This window comes from Caloenas nicobarica, chromosome Z (genome assembly GCF_036013445.1).
Source record: "Caloenas nicobarica isolate bCalNic1 chromosome Z, bCalNic1.hap1, whole genome shotgun sequence".
In the NCBI taxonomy this organism is placed as follows: Eukaryota; Metazoa; Chordata; class Aves; order Columbiformes; family Columbidae; genus Caloenas; species Caloenas nicobarica.
The window spans coordinates 71,353,222-71,370,016 of NC_088284.1; the positions used below are offsets into that span (position 1 = coordinate 71,353,222).

Below are 16,795 nucleotides of genomic sequence, written 5' to 3' on the forward strand. Positions count from 1 at the left end.
TTCACTGTTCAAATGTAAGCTAAATGCATAAAAAGTGTTTATAAACTGCATAAATTTACATTTAGACAAGAGGTTAGTAGTGAAATTACACTGACTTTAATACCTATTCTTTGAATTCAGCAAATTATAAATATCAGCAACTTTCAAAACTAGAGTTTAATTCCGGTGTTCCTCCAACCTCTTGTGTTATAATTACTTAACTTCTGTGTAGTCACTTAGTTTTATTTGAGCTCCACTTCTCAGAATTTGTTTTAAAAATCATTAACAAAACTAATCTAAAATGCAAATTTTAGCTGAAGGTGATTTTTGTGCTTAAATTGGGAGGGCATGACGCGAAAAAACAAAACAACACACTTCAGTTTGTTGTGCCCTGTTGGGACTTCTTTATGGGTCTGTTCAAGCTGCTTAAGACACAGCTCTTCAGGGTACGGCTGAAGGGAGAGAGACCGCAGGAAGAGAGCTGTGTCCTTACATCAGGGGGGTCTCATCCTTTAGGTTATAAATAAATAAATGCCTGTTCCATGTAACTGACTACGGTGATTTTCATCCAAACTGGACTGAAGTAATGGGATGTGAAGGTACTTACTGTACACCTGCAAAACTAAATGAAGCTCAAACAAGGGCATCTTTGCCGTTTTGCACACAGTATGTTTGGACGGTAACCTAATTCTGTCAACTTCCTATTTTAAGCTTAAAAGCCCCTGCATGAAACGATGCACCTGGTACCATGCACATTCCCCAGGTCCCTGCAGCTGGGGCTTCTCCCGGCTTCCTTCACAAGCTGCACTTCGTTTTCCTGCCAGCCCTGGGGCTGGTTTGTGTTGTTCACACCCGGCCTGCTCGCCCCGCTCCTTCCTCGTCACACCGGCACTGCCCGCCCCGCCGCCGCAGCACCGACCCGCTCCCCTGCAGGCCGCGCCCCCGGCCGCCATTTTTCCTCCACCGCCCATGAGGTAACACCGCCTCCCCGCTGCCATCGGCCAGCGCTGCCATCGGCCAGCGCTGCCATCGGCCAGCGCTGCCATCGGCCAGCGCTGCCATCGGCCAGCGCTGCCATCGGCCAGCGCTGCCATCGGCCAGCGCTGCCATCGGCCCGGCGGCGCATCTCCCCGCCCGCCGATCTCCCGGGGAGGCGCCGGCACCACCCGCCCCCGCCGAGGGCTTGGGGGGAGAGGCCGCGCCTGCGCGGCAGCGCTGCTGAGGCCCGCGCTGTGTGGGCAGGCGGGAGGGCGGTGGCGCATGCGCGGGGCGGCAGCTGGTGCGCAGGTGAGGCGGGCGCGGGGCCGGGGCGGCGGGGTTGTGGGGGGCGTTGAGTTTTGTGCTCCCGGGCTGTCGTCGTCGGGGAGGGAAGGAGTTGAGCCTCCTCCTAGCTGGTCTCTCAACTGCCTTCCCGAGAGGTGGGTCCTTCCCGAAGTTCAGAGCAGACCTGGACGGTGCGAGACGGGCCTGATCCAGGCTGGGAACGCGGCTCTTCTGCCTCCGGGCTGTCGCGCTGTGTCCCGGTGCCGGGGATGGCGGCGGCTGGCTCTCCTGGCAAGGCTGCGGTGGGAGGAAATCTCTCGTCAGCCCAGGGGTGTAAGGAGGCAGAGGTGACCCGCGCTTACTGTCGTCTTCCCTGAAAACCGTGTGGTCACATTGAGAGCCCCGAGCGGCCTCGGCTTCCCCGCTGCCATCCAGGGCGGTCCCCGCTGGCAGACGGTGGCCTAGTGCTGGGCAGTCAGGCCTGAGAAGGTAGGCGGAGAGAAGGGTGCTCTGTCCTCCTGCTGTGAGGAAATGCGCCTGGACTGTCTCACAAGGGACTCTCGTACGGAAAAAAAAAAAAAAAAAGATAACGTGAAAGGAAGCAGTGCCATAGGTGAAGCAGTGGCAGAGGTCCGGCAGGTTACAGCTGTGTCAGATGAGAGCTGCCGCTCCTCTGATGGGGGGTTGTCCCCTGCTGTCATGTGGGGTGCTGCGGGCAGAGAGGAGAGCAAGGCTGAGTTCTGGTCATGTGAGGTTTCGCCAAGATAAAAGCATTTTAGGCTTTATAGTTTTCCATCTTTGGCTAAATTTGTTCTTTTTTTTTTTTCTTTTAATGTGTTCATGTGACTCTAGTATAACTTTTAGGGAAGGTGAAACTTGCTGTTATCTTCTGCAGCTCCATTAAAATGGAGAAGTTGTCGAGTTGCTGGAAACTAGCTAGGGAAAATGTTCAAAGATTTGTGTCTACACAATATGAATAATTTTCCATCAATACATTCCATAAAGTTTTGAGCATTTGTCCTGTATCACAACACACTACATGTCACCATGATGTAAAGAATACATTTATCGTACATCAGTTTTCTTACACAAGTTGAATGTTATGCGGGCTTGTCATACTCATATAGTGAGTAGAGGGTATTTGAGATCTGACTGACTAATGTTTGTAAAGCATACCATTCATTTTGTGGTAAGTATGCTTACTTCCTTCTGGAATTAAGTCTACAGTGAAATCTGAGGTGTAGAAGTCAGGTTGTCTCTTGAACTCTTATTTGGTAACAAGATACTAATGAGTGCTGCTCTAATTCTCTTCTTTTCTATGAAAACTTTTTTTAGGTAATGTAAGCATTTTGGTTATACATGAGAAGGAAGCAGGCATGTCAGCTCTTTGCCCACCACCATCTCCTGCAGTTGCTAAAACAGAGATCTCTTTGAATGGCGAATCACCTTTGTTAGCTGCCACTTTTGCTTACTGGGACAATATTCTTGGCCCCCGAGTGCGGCATATCTGGGCCCCAAAGACAGAACAGGTACTTCTCAGTGATGGTGAAATAACTTTTCTTGCTAACCACACCCTGAATGGAGAAATACTCCGGAATGCAGAATGCGGTGCAATAGATGTGAAGTTCTTCGTCTTGGCAGAAAAAAGGGTAATAATTGTGTCATTAATCTTTGATGGAAACTGGAATGGGGACAGAAGCACATATGGACTATCAATTATACTTCCACAAAGTGAACTTGGCTTCTACCTGCCGCTTCACAGAGTGTGCGTGGATAGGTTAACACATATTATAAGGAAAGGAAGAATATGGATGCATAAGGTAGGTTTATTGTTTATCACTAAAAACAGTTGTCCAGGTTGTCTTGAGCAAAAGCAAGAATTAAGATTCTGTGACACCTATTGTGTAGCAATCCAGCCATGAAAAATCCAAGGAAGCTGACCTCTCTTACAAGTACACAATTTTGAAAGTTAAAAGTGATTCAATATGTTAGAAAATTCAAGGCTGGCGTTTTAGCCACATAATTTATCCTGGTAATAGTATATAACCTGTACCAGGCTATCTAGGTGGAATTGATATCCTGTACAGTTTTTCATTTATCTTGTATAAATTGTTGCCTTTAATTGTGTTATTTAGTGTATTTAAACTAGGCAGACCTGTAAATTTGCTGGTTTTCAAATCGTTGTTTCCACTGTTGAGGTCCAGAAGGGAGAACTGATGCAATCAATGTTATCGTTGTCACAGTTTTATTTTAAAAAAAAAGAAAAAAAGGTGTAAACGAACAGTTTGGCACATGTTAAATTGTGTAAAAGTAATGGGAGAACCACGAAAATACATCTACTTTACTCCAAATATTTCTACTTTCAAAATTCGAAAAGGAAAACACGCTAAATTTTTCTGAAGAATTTTAACTCTTGCCTTTGGTACATTATGGATATTTCCTTATTAAGTGAAAATTGTTATGTATTTTTCTTTAAAATAAATATTCTAATAATAAAAATTAAAATCTCTATTGTCTTCATGGAGTACGAGTTGTCTTAGAGCAGTAGATTGCTTGTCAGCTTTAATGTGTATGGTGAGTCATGTTTGTCTGATGAAGTTTTTGTTCCTCTTCTGTTTTGAGACCTCTAGTCAACATACTTTAAACTTCCTTTTTGAGAGCTCTTATCTGAATTAATTAAGATTCTAGAAATAATAAGCTAATGATAATTTTTGTGGTGGTGTTTCCTTTTTGCTACATGAACAAACGCCATTGATTTTTGCTGATGTTGCCTGGTCGTGGCTGGCAGTGTATTCCATCAGGTTGGCTCTTGACACTTATGAGGTTTATTTTTCAGAGAAAGGGTATGACATAAAGTTCATTTTCAATATAGTAGAAACATAAATATTTCATTCCTAATCTAGTCTTTTAAAAGCCTGTTGGATATTAGTGCTTTTGACGTAAGTGAATGCTATCACATGTTCTTGATTACATTGATTCTCTGTCATTTACTGTCCTCTGTACTGACTTGTGAGTGGTCAAATAAGAATTGTCCATCATTCTTAACTATACTACATATTCTCTCTTTTTGGACATTGATCCATATCTGTATGTTTCCACAGTAGAAATTGCATTCAAGTGGCCTTGAGAATGACAAAAAAAAATGTTTTCTTCTAGTTTCCTCAGAAATTAGTCATTAAGTTCTTCATTCTTTTTCAGATGTTCTTGAATCAGATAGGTCAACTGGCTTAGCTAAGACAGTGATACATTCTGAAATAGGCATTTATTGTCTTTCTCTTCTTATTTTTGTTGGGTTTTTTTGGTTTGGGGTTTTTGGTTTTTTTGAGGAAGATCAAAGATCCTCACATATATCCACAGTTGTACAGACTTTACCTTTGAAGAGAGAAAGCTGCTTTGAAAATGTAGATTAAACTATAGGCATGAGTTGTATAAAGATAATGCTGAATTAAAACAGGCTCATTTGATAGTTTGCATTTTGGGGCAGTTCAACAACTATGCCTACAACAGGGAAAAAAAAGTCAAAGACATTTCTGAAAAGAACTATCTGTCAGTTCTGGAATTTCTCATGGATGTCGATATCAGCTCTCTTGAGTTCTGTGTAGAGCCAGACAATTCCAGCTAGGCTTTAGAAGAGACGAAACCTGAACTGAAGGACTAGGAGAAACATGGAACGGTATTCAGCTTGGCAAGGAAAGACAAGCAACTCTAAGCAAGTTGTCTACATGGGATTAGAAACCCCTTTTATCTATTTCAATTTTATGTTCCAGATGTTCGTCTAAGAATTTTGAGCAGTTGTATTTCTAAAACGAAGTGGCTTATATCATTTATTGAGCTTTATCTTCATGAAGACTGACTTCTTTTAAAGCAAAGGATATTCATTGTCAAGAATGTCTTACTTCACTGACACTGAACTCAAGGATGGAGGTGCCCCGAAGGAATCTGCCTCATTCCAGAATTGTTTTTCACAGACGCTTCTTTTAGATGGTTAGACAAGATTTATTAGTTTTGGGACGAGTTATTGTAGCTTGTTCCCTATTCATCTGCTCAAAAAAAGTCATTTAAACTCTTTTTCCACTTGAGGTTGATCAACTTTATAGTTTGGTCACAGGAAACTAATGAGTAATCAATAAAAATGCAATAACCTGTCAGCATCTAGCAAAAGATACCATTAGTTCTTGCAGCATTTTCTATTTTTCGTGTGTTGTATTAATTGTTCCAGTGATTAATGCAGAATTATCTTTGTGAATAATAACTTGATTCTGTTGTAAGTTGTATTTTGAATGCCATTTGCTACTCAGCTGTTTCTGAGTCTGTTTGGAGAATTTTGTCCAGTCTCTTGTACACTGTGTTTTGTGTGTTTTGAAGTCTCATGTCTCCTGCACAATGTTTTGAAGACTTGTCAGTGTCTCAAGATGTGGAAAAAAAAAAAATCCTGTTTTTCCTGCTCTCCCCAAACAAATTATTTTTTTCTCATTCTGAAGACCTCATTTTTCTCTTGCTGCATCAGGAACCATCAATCTGTACCTTTTCCATTTGAAAATAAACATCCATACGTAGAGTGGAATGCTGCACCATAATCTGATCATTTGGCATTTTCTTGATACGTAATGAAGCAACATAATGTTTTGTCGTTGTCATCACACCCTCCCTTTCCTGCTACTCCTGCCCAGGCATGTGAGAGATTTGGTGGGGGGCAGAGCAGGGAGCATTGATCTGTTTAAAATGACATCACTTCCTGCTAATGTCAACTCTGTAAAAGAAAAAAAGACTTGAACATCGAAATTTGAATCTCAGAAGCATGACTCCACAGGGAAGAAACTGTACCATTTGACTGTTGTGTGCATACATATATAAACAAATACCAGAGCGTTTATATTTAACTGCTTCTCTTGCTCAGGAGAGGCAAGAACATTTCCAGAAGATTGTCTTGGAAGGCACGGAGAGAATGGAGGATCAGGTAAGGGCCGTCTGGTGGATGTGTCTGATACACCATCACAAAACTATTTGACTGCATCTGGTGACTGTAGAAGTTGGTGCTGCTTCTCATTTTTGGGATCCAGGAAGATACTTTAGACTGACTGATGACCTGCCATGCACAGGAGGCAAAGTTTCTGAAGATAGGATGATGGAAGCAGTGAACAAGTTGAAGGAAAATATATTTCATCACTTTATGGGTAAAGTGGAAATCTGTGAAGAATATTACCTTTCAGAAAATGAAAGTCGTTTACTTGAACCTGAAGCTCTGTAAACATAGTAGCTTCCATAGATTCATGCTTGCCTCCTATCAAGGATGGGTTTTCACTAGGTCATTAACTTTTTGAGTTACAGAGACATATGGAGTCTGTCATGTTGGAATGTGGTTGGAGATATAATGGATAAGACTGTGAAAAGAATTTGATTTCTGAAACTGTAAATGTGAAATTGTGACTTCAGTTTCTTGTGATAGATAAATAAGTAATTTTGTATGTTAATAACTAATATGCCTGGTTTTGGTTTCCTGTCATTGTTAAAACTTCGGACTTGGATCTAAAATGCTTAATAGTGATTGCACCTAATAAGGTATGGTCAAATTATCTCACTCCAAATACATCATGTGGAGGCCAATCAAAGTGATTGTGAAAATTAGCACAGGACCCTGGAAATACATTTTAGACATGATGTTGAGAAACAAAATGTATGTATGCACTTCATAATTATCAGCAAAGCCCAAGAACCCTTTGCATCAATTTCTGCTCATACCACACTTCCAAACAATCAGAAGTCAAAGACGTTGTGCATGTCATATTGCAAGTTCATGTTAGTAGTAACTTCTAATATTGCACAATGTGCTTTTACTTCAAGCGTTTTATTTATTGCGCAGGGCCAGAGCATCATTCCAATGCTGACAGGAGAAGTTATTCCTGTAATGGAACTCCTTTCATCTATGAAATCACACAGTGTTCCAGAAGAAATAGATGTAAGTCCTTGTGTTCTTTGCATTCTGAATAAAAAAGCGACTTTGGCACTCTGGTTTGGCACTCTCTCCTTGGCAGGCAAAACCCCACAGTTGTCATGAACTCTTGTACGCTCCAGTTGTTTCACATCAAGTTCTGCTAAGTGGTGTAGGGAATAGTTTAACACAACTGTTCTGCTTTGGTAAATATAACAGTACCAACAGTGGGTGTTATGGTCAGCACTTAGCAAAATTGACCACGTAGGATGATACTGTTTTTAAGAGTGGAGTGGAAAGGCTATTTGATACACAACAAAATGAAGGGAGAGGTAAATGGTTTTAATGTTGATAGCTGTTTCAGCACGGTTTAGTGTTCCCATGGAAGAAGTAGAAGTGATTTCACATGCACTAATTTAAAGTATTCTGTACAAGGTTATAGAAAAAAAAAGCACTGGGAGCAATCTGACTTGTGACTGGTGAAGAACGTTTAATAATCAAGTGACTTTCTTATTTTCAAAATGCTTTGGATGAAGTCAGAATGTCTTTTTAAGGTTGTACTTTTTTGGGCAGTCTTGCAACTTAGGTTAAATAGTTCCCAAACATTTTCCACCTAACATTAAAACCAAAAATCAACTAATTGGAAGGTGCTGCAGATCCTTGTCTAACCCTTGTTTATATTTACTTGCATTTCAGATAAGTGACACAGTGCTAAATGATGATGACATTGGGGATAGTTGCCATGAAGGCTTTCTCCTCAAGTATGAATTTCAGTTTTGATTTATGCTGTAGTAAAATGGTTTAAACTTGTGTGTGCATATATATATGTCTGTGTGTGTGTGCATGTGAACATGTGTTAGATTAGTTTTCTTTATAAGAGGGAGAAGGATGACATATAATTTGACTTTTTGAGATTTTTGTCTATAAAGCGCTGTAGAAGTTGCTGTCTTTAGAAGAATGGCTCTGGACAAATAGCTGCATCTCTATAGACTGTGTTTTCACAGAGTCATTTGCTTGATAAGAATTCCTATCAAATATGATTTTTCATTGATATTGATGTTTAATTTTATGAGGATATAAGTCAAAGTCTTACATTTTTATGAAATGGGTTGTGTTTACTCCATAAATTATGAATAACAGTCATTAAAAAAGGTATGGCATATAGAAAGCTTACCATTAAATTGTGTATTTATCTTTTTTTCCCTGTTTTTGATGTATAAGTGGAAGTAGTTAACTTGAATACAACTTGGTCTCCTCCTGTGGGAAAGCATATTTCATAGATTTTAATTTATGTTCTGTTACTTTCCAGAACATCTCTTGTGTAACTGCATTTATTTACGTAGTGCTTAGTGCCATCTATTTATATAGTGTCACGTACATTTTCAGTACTACAAGATTCATGTGTTAAATTAACTAATTATTCACAGTATTGTAGTATTTAGATCCATAGAGAATTTCAGAAATAATGAAGTGAATATCATGGAATATGTTATCCTAAACAACTAGACCATTGATGAGGAGCTATTCTCATACCGGATAGAGATTTATTGGGCAGGTAGTAGACCGTAGGGTCGCGGTTATCTCTTCTTGGTACTTCTCCCTGGAAGTTTTGTCCTGAAAAGAATATAAAGGGTCCAAATATCTGCTTTCTAGCTTACCTGCAAAGCTTACCAGCTCATCTAGGTTCAGATTTCAAGTCCTAGATATAGTCTTGTATGGATTTACACGTCATTGAATAAACATTGGTTTAAACTAAAAAACCTGCTATATCAACAATACCAACCCAAAAAATAAGCAGTCATATTTTCTCAGTAACTTCTAAATGAAACTGAACATCTATTTCTGCCCCAAAGGAAGAATTTGTAAGTGTACAGATAGCCTTAAATTTAGGTCTTAGAATATAGTTGATAAGATAAATCGTAGCAGGTCCATATAAAGTCCACCTGTAAGATTTCAGAGTCTGAGCATAGCTATTAGTCTTTATTATTAGAGGTGTTTATTAGAACCGGTTAATCACATACAGTACCTCCTTCTGTAAGACAGCAGAAAGGTTATTTTGTATATTCACAGATATTGAAGAAAAATTTTTAACAGTGTCTAGACTTTCTAGGGTATCTAGACTCTTTGAAGCTGTGGGCCAGATGCTGGTTTGAGAAAGTGCAGAGAGAAAGAGAGGATGAGGATATGAAACCTCAACAGAAGTTTCTTATGGACAAGTTAGCAAGAGTTGTCAAGGTTAGTGTATGTGTATTTACTGCAGCCTCTAAACTTAAGATAAACTAAATCAGATCTGTGCTGCTGGCAACTCACAGGACAAAATCACTCAACTTCCAGCATGCCTGTGTGTATTCTGAGGGACCCAAGCTTGTGACGTTCTCTTGCCCACAGAGCTATCAAGAGTAGAACAGTTTTCCTGCCAAGTCTCCCAAAACTGATCTACAGTTTCAGAAAATGAGGACAACCATAGAACTGATCTTTCAAGATGCTTGTAAATCCTTCATTTTTAATATGTCTTCTGTTACTTTAGATGAATCATTTTATACAGATTCTGTAATACAGTTAGAGAGTAGCAGTAGATGTTTTTTGTTTCCTCTGTAACTGCTGTGTGGAGGTTGTGAGTGACAGTCTTTTTATTCACCAAAATGAAAATGTAGATACTGCTGAACTTCTGGATTTCAGCAGTAACCTACACAACTGTGTGAGGTCCTATGGGTACAGGCCTTAAATGTATGGGCCTGTATTTATACTAGGAGCACTTTATTCTTCTTATGAAGATGATAATTGTGTTATCTGAAAAGCCTGATTAAATGCATTAACCTATGTTTGTTTTTCATTTGCAGTGCAATTAGTTCACACCTGCAGACCTGTGGTTGTTCTGTAGTTGTAGGAAGCAGTGCAGAAAAAGTTAATAAGGTAATGCACTCTGTAATAAACCAAACTTAAATACTGATTATTAGGAGTGTTAGTGTGTTATTTGGAACAAGGTTTATCTGTAAACATACTTGAGGTTGAAAAAGGATGGAATATTGTTGTCTGGTTATCTTACCTCAGCTGATTGATCTAGCAGTTGATAATTCTGCCTGAAAATTGTCTTATCAGTTGTATGCTGGCAATTATAAGAAAACTGCTATATTTAATTTAATTGATACAGTATATAAATGAGTAGTAAATGCATCTGAGCTTTTAAAATTGGGTTTGTTAGCTAAAATGTACAAATTGAAGAGATCTGAACTGTCTTGCCCAGTTCAGCTCTGTCAATGGGTATTTTCATGTACTCTTAAGAAATCAGCATCTGCGCAATTTCTCTTACGCTGGGGAATAAATATACTTCTGCATCATGAACTGTTTGTGTTTTGTGGAACCTCAAAGCTGTTGAGTCTGTAGTCACACATGTTGAAACAGGCGATCTTACTAGAACCTTAAATGATTCCATCACTTTTTTTCTTCGTAGCTGTGGTTGTGTTGACTTCATCTTCAGTCGGTTTAAAACTTAAGTAGTGTACAGTTTAACTGGTAGATCTTAAATTAGGTTTGTCTCAGCTTTCCAGAAGAACCAGAAAGAGGCAAAATACAGATATAAACCTCTAAAACTGAGTCTTAAAACAACAGAACACTCATACTTGGTGGAGGACAACAGTAGGGATGATGTTTAGGAGCTTTCAGGTCTAGAAACAGTAAACAGTAGTAGCTCTACATCTTAATGGGGAAGAGTATATACATCATTATGGCCTATTTGGGAGGAAAAAAGCTTAGAAGCTATCATTTTAGAACAAGAAAACAATTACATTTTTGTGGTAGACATTTTTCCCTCCTGCTGTTATTATTTTTAACTTTCTTGTAAGTTGTTATGAAATATTTAATTTGAACCAATATGAAACTATCACCTGCACTACTTTTCCTCTGATATTTTGCTGTAAATGGAGAGTTTATTGATGCTTATTTTAAGCTTACTAGTATATGAAAGGAAAATCAAAAGGAAAATCAAAAAATCAATTTCCTTATTCAGAATTCTCTAAGTATTTTTTTGTATACAGGTTTTTGATTACATCAGAGTGCTAGTTTCAGATGAACTGAAAGCAATTCTTAGAAGAGATACACTTGTGTTTACTGTCCATTGAAATATTTCTTAAAGAATATTTTTTTAGTGTGGTGCAATGTATCAGTGTTTGATTCAGAGACATTTCCCTTTGACTTGCATTTAATTAGGGTGTTACTCCATCACTTCTAATAAAAACACTGATGTTAATTTTCAGTTAGAATATTCAGAGACAAATAATTAAGAAAATGTTTTCTTTGTGAGAGTGTATTTCTCTAAATCAATTGCCTCGCTACTCTCACGGCTGAGTGCTTTAAGAAACCTCTTTGATTCAGACACTGTAGGAAAAGAACAGTCTAGAAGAAGTCATCTCAAGATACATCCAGGGTAAATTTCATAAATTCTATACAAGTTCTTATGAGCAGTGTGCGCTCTGTGTCATGGTACAATTGTTCTGAAGTAATTGCTTTCTTTATGGCATACTTTAGCTTTCCTTAAAGTTGAAAAAAAACCAAACAAACCACCACCAACAAAAACAACAACAAACAACAACAAAAAAATCCCCACAATTTTTATATCTTGCCGAAGTGGTGAAAAGCATTAGTCAGAATCTAGGTTGTCATTGTTTTAGGTATTGCATAAATGCATTTTGCAAGGATAGAGCCTTCTCAAACACTTTACAGACACAGGTAGGGCACCAGAGATAAAGACTGAAAGATGAGCAGAATGGAATATGTGTTTATATTTGGAGATGATTACACATAGCTGTTGCAGCACAGGAGTTTGAAAATGAATAATGAAGTACCTTTGTTGCTTTTAATGGAGAGTTTGAGGAAATTACTGAGGAAATAAGCGTGGATACTTTTTTAGGAAATTGTGCCTGATTGGAGACAATAGCTGCTGTTTCAATATGGAATGAATAAAATAAGAGGCTTAAAAGGCTGGAAAAGTAATCACAGTAACTCATGTTTATGAGTTTATTCTATGTTTATGTAATAGGAAGAGATAGCAGAAGGCAAAAGTGATTCATTCTGTAGAGTTTGCCAAAAAGCTTTGCCAAAAAGCAATGGACTTTTTTCTTCACTTGTCAAACAGTTGGAGTAATATGCTTACAGCTTAATAATTGAAGCATGTCACTATTCTGTGACCTTGGTAAGGTTTTGGCTTTTCTAGTAAGCATGATGAACTTTTTTGTTCATAATTTGAAATGCCTAATACATCCTAGTCAGAAATTGCATTTGAAGATCAGTTCATTCCTTACATTTTCATGTTTTTCAAAACTGTTCTTTTAATGCAGATTGTGAGAACATTGTGCCTGTTTCTTACACCATCAGAGCGGAAGTGTTCCAGGCTCTGTAGAAATGAGTCGTCTTTCAAATATGAATCAGGACTTTTTGTTCAAGGCTTACTCAAAGTAAGTATGCTTAGGAAAGTTCTGTTCTTTAGTTTAATAACATTCTTTAATGCACGTGTATGCAGATGATGCGATACTGTAATTAATACACAGGTTATCTCAGTACCTCTTTTCACTGTTATATTAAGGGAATCATCCAGTATGAAGGACTTTTTACTGGGCTACAACCACCAGTTCTTTCAGATAAAAGATGTCTAAACAAATGGGTTTTAAAATGTAGCCATAATGCTTTAATATTGTTTTTTTCCAGTATAGCTTTGTTTTTTTAAAAAAAGTAACTAGAAGAATAATTTTTTCACTAAAACAGGATGCAACAGGAAGCTTTGTGTTGCCCTTCCGTCAAGTAATGTATGCCCCGTATCCTACTACACATATAGATGTAGATGTCAATACAGTGAAGCAGATGCCGCCTTGTCATGAACACATCTATAACCAACGACGATACATGAGATCCGAGCTGACAGCGTTTTGGAGAGCTAATTCAGATGAAGAAATGTCTCAAGATCATATTATCCACACAGATGAGAGTTTCACACCTGATTTGTATGTACTCCTCTCTCACATCTCTCAGAGTTATTTGATTTGGGACAACGGAGTAAAGTAGTATAATATAAAGGGTACTTTCTAATAAAGTACATGAGGTTTTTTGGCATTGAAGAAGCTCCTTCGGCTCTGGTAGCTGCATTTCTTTTGGAGGAATTTACCTCTTCCATCAGCAGTTTTGTTGCATTAAATATTCCTGAAATTCATTTACAGTGAAACTTCTGACAATGTTATGTTAAAGTTTGTTGCCTGTTTTAATTAGGGGTGTAACAGAGCTAAGTGTATTTGACACAGCCCAATTGCTTTCCTGGGTTTAGTTCATTTCATCTGAAAGTTTTGCTTTAAAATTCTGCTTTGGCTTTAAAAACAGCAAGATTATAAATCACTAAAATTTTGAATTAGCTTTTAATTTCTGCCAGATTGTAAACAGTAATGCTATTGCTATGCACAACTGCTGGACAGTTAATGGTCCTTGATGGCATTACCTCACGTTTGTTTGCTTTCTTTTCTATAGAAATGTCTTTCAAGATATCCTGCATCGAGATACATTAGTAAAAGCCTTCCTGGATCAGGTAATCGTTGCTTTTTCAGAAAGAACAAGAGCTGAAGTTCAGTACTTTGAACCCTAGTAACAGATAATTTAATATGAATAGCTAGTTGGTTGGCTTAGTAGCTCTTTTTCATGCTAGTGCTATGATTCTACTCTGCATAACTAGAAAAAAAAAAACTTGTGTTGTTTGCAGTATTAGTATAATACTGAAACTCCTTCTATGTATGGAAAACAATCCACATCTTCTGTTGCTGTGCAACAGTGTCTACAGTTACAGTACTGAGAAAGCTACCTGACTGGGTTTAATTTCACATCATTTTAAATGGGAAAATAATACTTCATCCAAACAGAATACTAAGCCAGCTTAATTTATTGCATCTGAGCAAGTAGGAAATGTTGAGTGTATCTACAAATCTGCTGTTAACATGCCTGCTTTCTTGTAATTAAGGATACGTTACGTGTGTATGCAGTGTTTCTTTATATTCCACATTCTTAAAATTATTCTTGAATTTCCATGTCTACTTAATTTTCTGGTGTATTTTTTAACAGATCTTTCATCTGAAGCCTGGCTTGTCTCTAAGGAGTACTTTCCTTGCACAATTTCTTCTAGTCCTTCACAGAAAAGCCTTAACTTTAATAAAATACATAGAGGATGACACGTAAGTGAACAGATAATAGAAAGCAGCCTTTGAGAAACTTCCTTTGTTCTTTTTTACAACACCCTTTTTTATTTTCTTGCAGGCAAAAAGGAAAAAAACCTTTTAAGTCTCTTCGTAGCTTAAAGATAGATCTTGACTTAACAGCAGAGGGCGATCTTAACATAATAATGGCTTTGGCTGAGAAGATCAAGCCAGGTCTACATTCCTTTATCTTTGGGAGGCCGTTCTACACTAGTGTACAAGAACGTGATATGCTCATGACATTTTAAAGTTCTCCACCGCTAACATGTAATATTGCCATCTTGCATGGCACGAAAATAAATCTGTCCATGTGACCACCACACTTGTGGCAATCATTGACTTGGTTTGAAGATGGAGCATTAGGAATGTGGTAACACTACAGTCTGTCCGAAGCAGGAAAGGGTATTGTTAGAGGGAATATCAACTTAGCTAGACAAGCATGATTTTAATGAATCCATTTCTTTCTATTCGTGGTTTGTGGGGTTTGGGGTTTGGGTTTTGTTTGGGGTTTTTTTTTAACAGTAAATGTTAGCAGAGGTTCTTTTGCCATATGGGCTGTAAATTTGAACATGTTGTGGTGTATGATAAAGGGAAGTGTTTTAATTTTCTTTACCCAGAGACTTCCTTCAGGTGTGTGTCAGTTTTCCCCTGTTCTCTGCTTTGTCAGTATTTTTAGTGTTTCCACAGAAAACAATATATACGTCCTCTCTAGGAATGGGAGCCTTCCAAGAGTTTCAAAGAGTTTTTTAAAGTGTTTGTTCTTATGTATGTGGTACAAATCTGAAATTATCTTCCCTCATCTCCCTTTTTAACACTACAGGTTCCTTCATTTAGAGCATTTAAAGGTGTTTGGGATTTTTAATATACTACAAAGTGCTATTCTTGTGTGCAAACTGTTGAGTATTAGCAGCTTAAATAACAGCACTCTGCGCATGGGAACTGGGTCATTATTTAAGCAGCTTTGTGCATGTAAGTGCCAACCAGGATACTCTTTCACAGATTGCTGAGCCATCCTGCAGTGAAGTGTTCAGTGATCCAGCATAACCAAGCTCTTTTGAAACACAAACCAGAAAACTTGTGTCATTCAGCAGCAGTTGTCAGTCTTTCTGTCTCTGTAAACTGCTGCTAATTTTTCCATCGTCAGATAGAATAAGGTTCAGATTAAAGTATTAGACCTTCTCAAAAAAACACCAAGGTAATAGCCAAACTAAAAGACAAAACAGTATTATTTTTTTTTACATTGCCATTAATACTTATGGTAATCCTTAATTCAGAGATAAGCACAGCTATGAACTAATATGATTAGCATTTTACTAAGTGAATTCTAGTCAATAATCTTGTTAATCTTCTTAGTTCATTTTAGCACATCTCCAGCTTTGCTTTGCTTGAAAATAAATACACATCTTCTATTTGTATGCCTCAACCCTTCTTTCTCAGTAGCAAGTAGAGTGATATAGTGTCAGGTTAATCCAGACCCATTTTTTTGAGGTTTGACTCATTTTTGTGAATGAACATCATCAGCGTTACCTGGTTGAATAAGTAATGACATTTTGTGGAGCCATTTTTTTGCTCTACGTGTATGTAGGAGGCTTGCGATGAGCTCAGCTCTTCATCAAAAGATGTCAGAATTAGGTTGAGTTACTTGTGCTGAGATGCTGTTTGTCTTCCTACCATTATTATTTCTTTCTGTGTTTTCAATTAATCCATTAGAAAAGAGCCTGATTCTGCTAAGTTTTAACTCTCCTGTCTAAGATTGTGAAAAAAATGTAATGAACACTGCTGAAACTTCTAATGTAGAAGTTATGTTGAAGTCTAAAGAGTTCTAAAGGTGCTGCTGAAATTAATTACTTCAGCTTGACAGGCATTGGAAACTTAACATTGACACTAGTAACGGTAAAGCTCTGATTGTTTACTGAAGACAGTGTCACTTTTTGAAATTACTAAAACCTGGAAACTTTCTCAATTGCTACTTTTATTGCACAATTGTCACAAGTGCAGAATGTATGGTGAAGTAAATTATTAAATGCATCTGCATGTTGTGTTGTAAACCTTGCTCAGGAATCAAAGTATTCTAATAAAATTCATACACACTTTTGACTTTAATTGCTGCTCATTTTTTTCCTAGAATTTCTGTTCTGTATCTGACATAATAATTGTTTATCCTTTGAAATAAAAAGAATCTTTTTTCCTTCTTATTAAATTAAAAATTATGCTGAGATGATGAATCACAGACTGTCAGTGATAGAAAGTCATGTTGTTTAATTTCTCCATTTCTGTTAAGGACTTATGCATTTCTAGCTGAGACAGGTGTGACTTGCTATGCACCTGATTTGCTCAAATAAGAATTTAGCCTTAACTTTCGGAAAGTTTTACCTCCATATGTGAGAATTCAGAAGTGTTT

The 16,795-nt window shown here is 37.9% G+C and overlaps 1 protein-coding gene across 2 annotated transcripts; it reads left to right on the top strand.

Moving 5' to 3' along the window:
* Nucleotides 1-1,231: 1,231 nt before the first annotated feature.
* Nucleotides 1,232-16,480, top strand: C9orf72 (C9orf72-SMCR8 complex subunit). Of its 2 annotated transcripts, XM_065656436.1 has the most exons (11): nt 1,232-1,266; nt 2,578-3,062; nt 6,140-6,199; nt 7,103-7,198; nt 7,868-7,932; nt 10,012-10,084; nt 12,505-12,621; nt 12,929-13,164; nt 13,679-13,736; nt 14,264-14,373; nt 14,456-16,480. In XM_065656436.1, exons 2-11 carry the CDS (start codon nt 2,619-2,621, stop codon nt 14,640-14,642), a joined length of 1,446 nt encoding a protein of 481 aa, XP_065512508.1. In that variant the 5' UTR covers nt 1,232-1,266; nt 2,578-2,618; the 3' UTR covers nt 14,643-16,480. The 2 variants fall into 2 exon arrangements, with proteins under 2 accessions (XP_065512508.1, XP_065512509.1); XM_065656437.1 differs by lacking the exon at nt 6,140-6,199.
* The last annotated feature ends 315 nt before the right edge of the window (nt 16,481-16,795 follow it).

Bases quoted from the DNA above. Each gene is read 5' to 3' on its own strand.
- C9orf72 (XM_065656436.1), top strand. From the start codon at position 2,619: ATGTCAGCTCTTTGCCCACCACCATCTCCTGCAGTTGCTAAAACAGAG. The intron at 10,085-12,504 runs GTAATGCACTCT...CTTTTAATGCAG, and splicing joins GTGCAGAAAAAGTTAATAAG to ATTGTGAGAACATTGTGCCT. The intron at 12,622-12,928 runs GTAAGTATGCTT...TCACTAAAACAG, and splicing joins TTGTTCAAGGCTTACTCAAA to GATGCAACAGGAAGCTTTGT.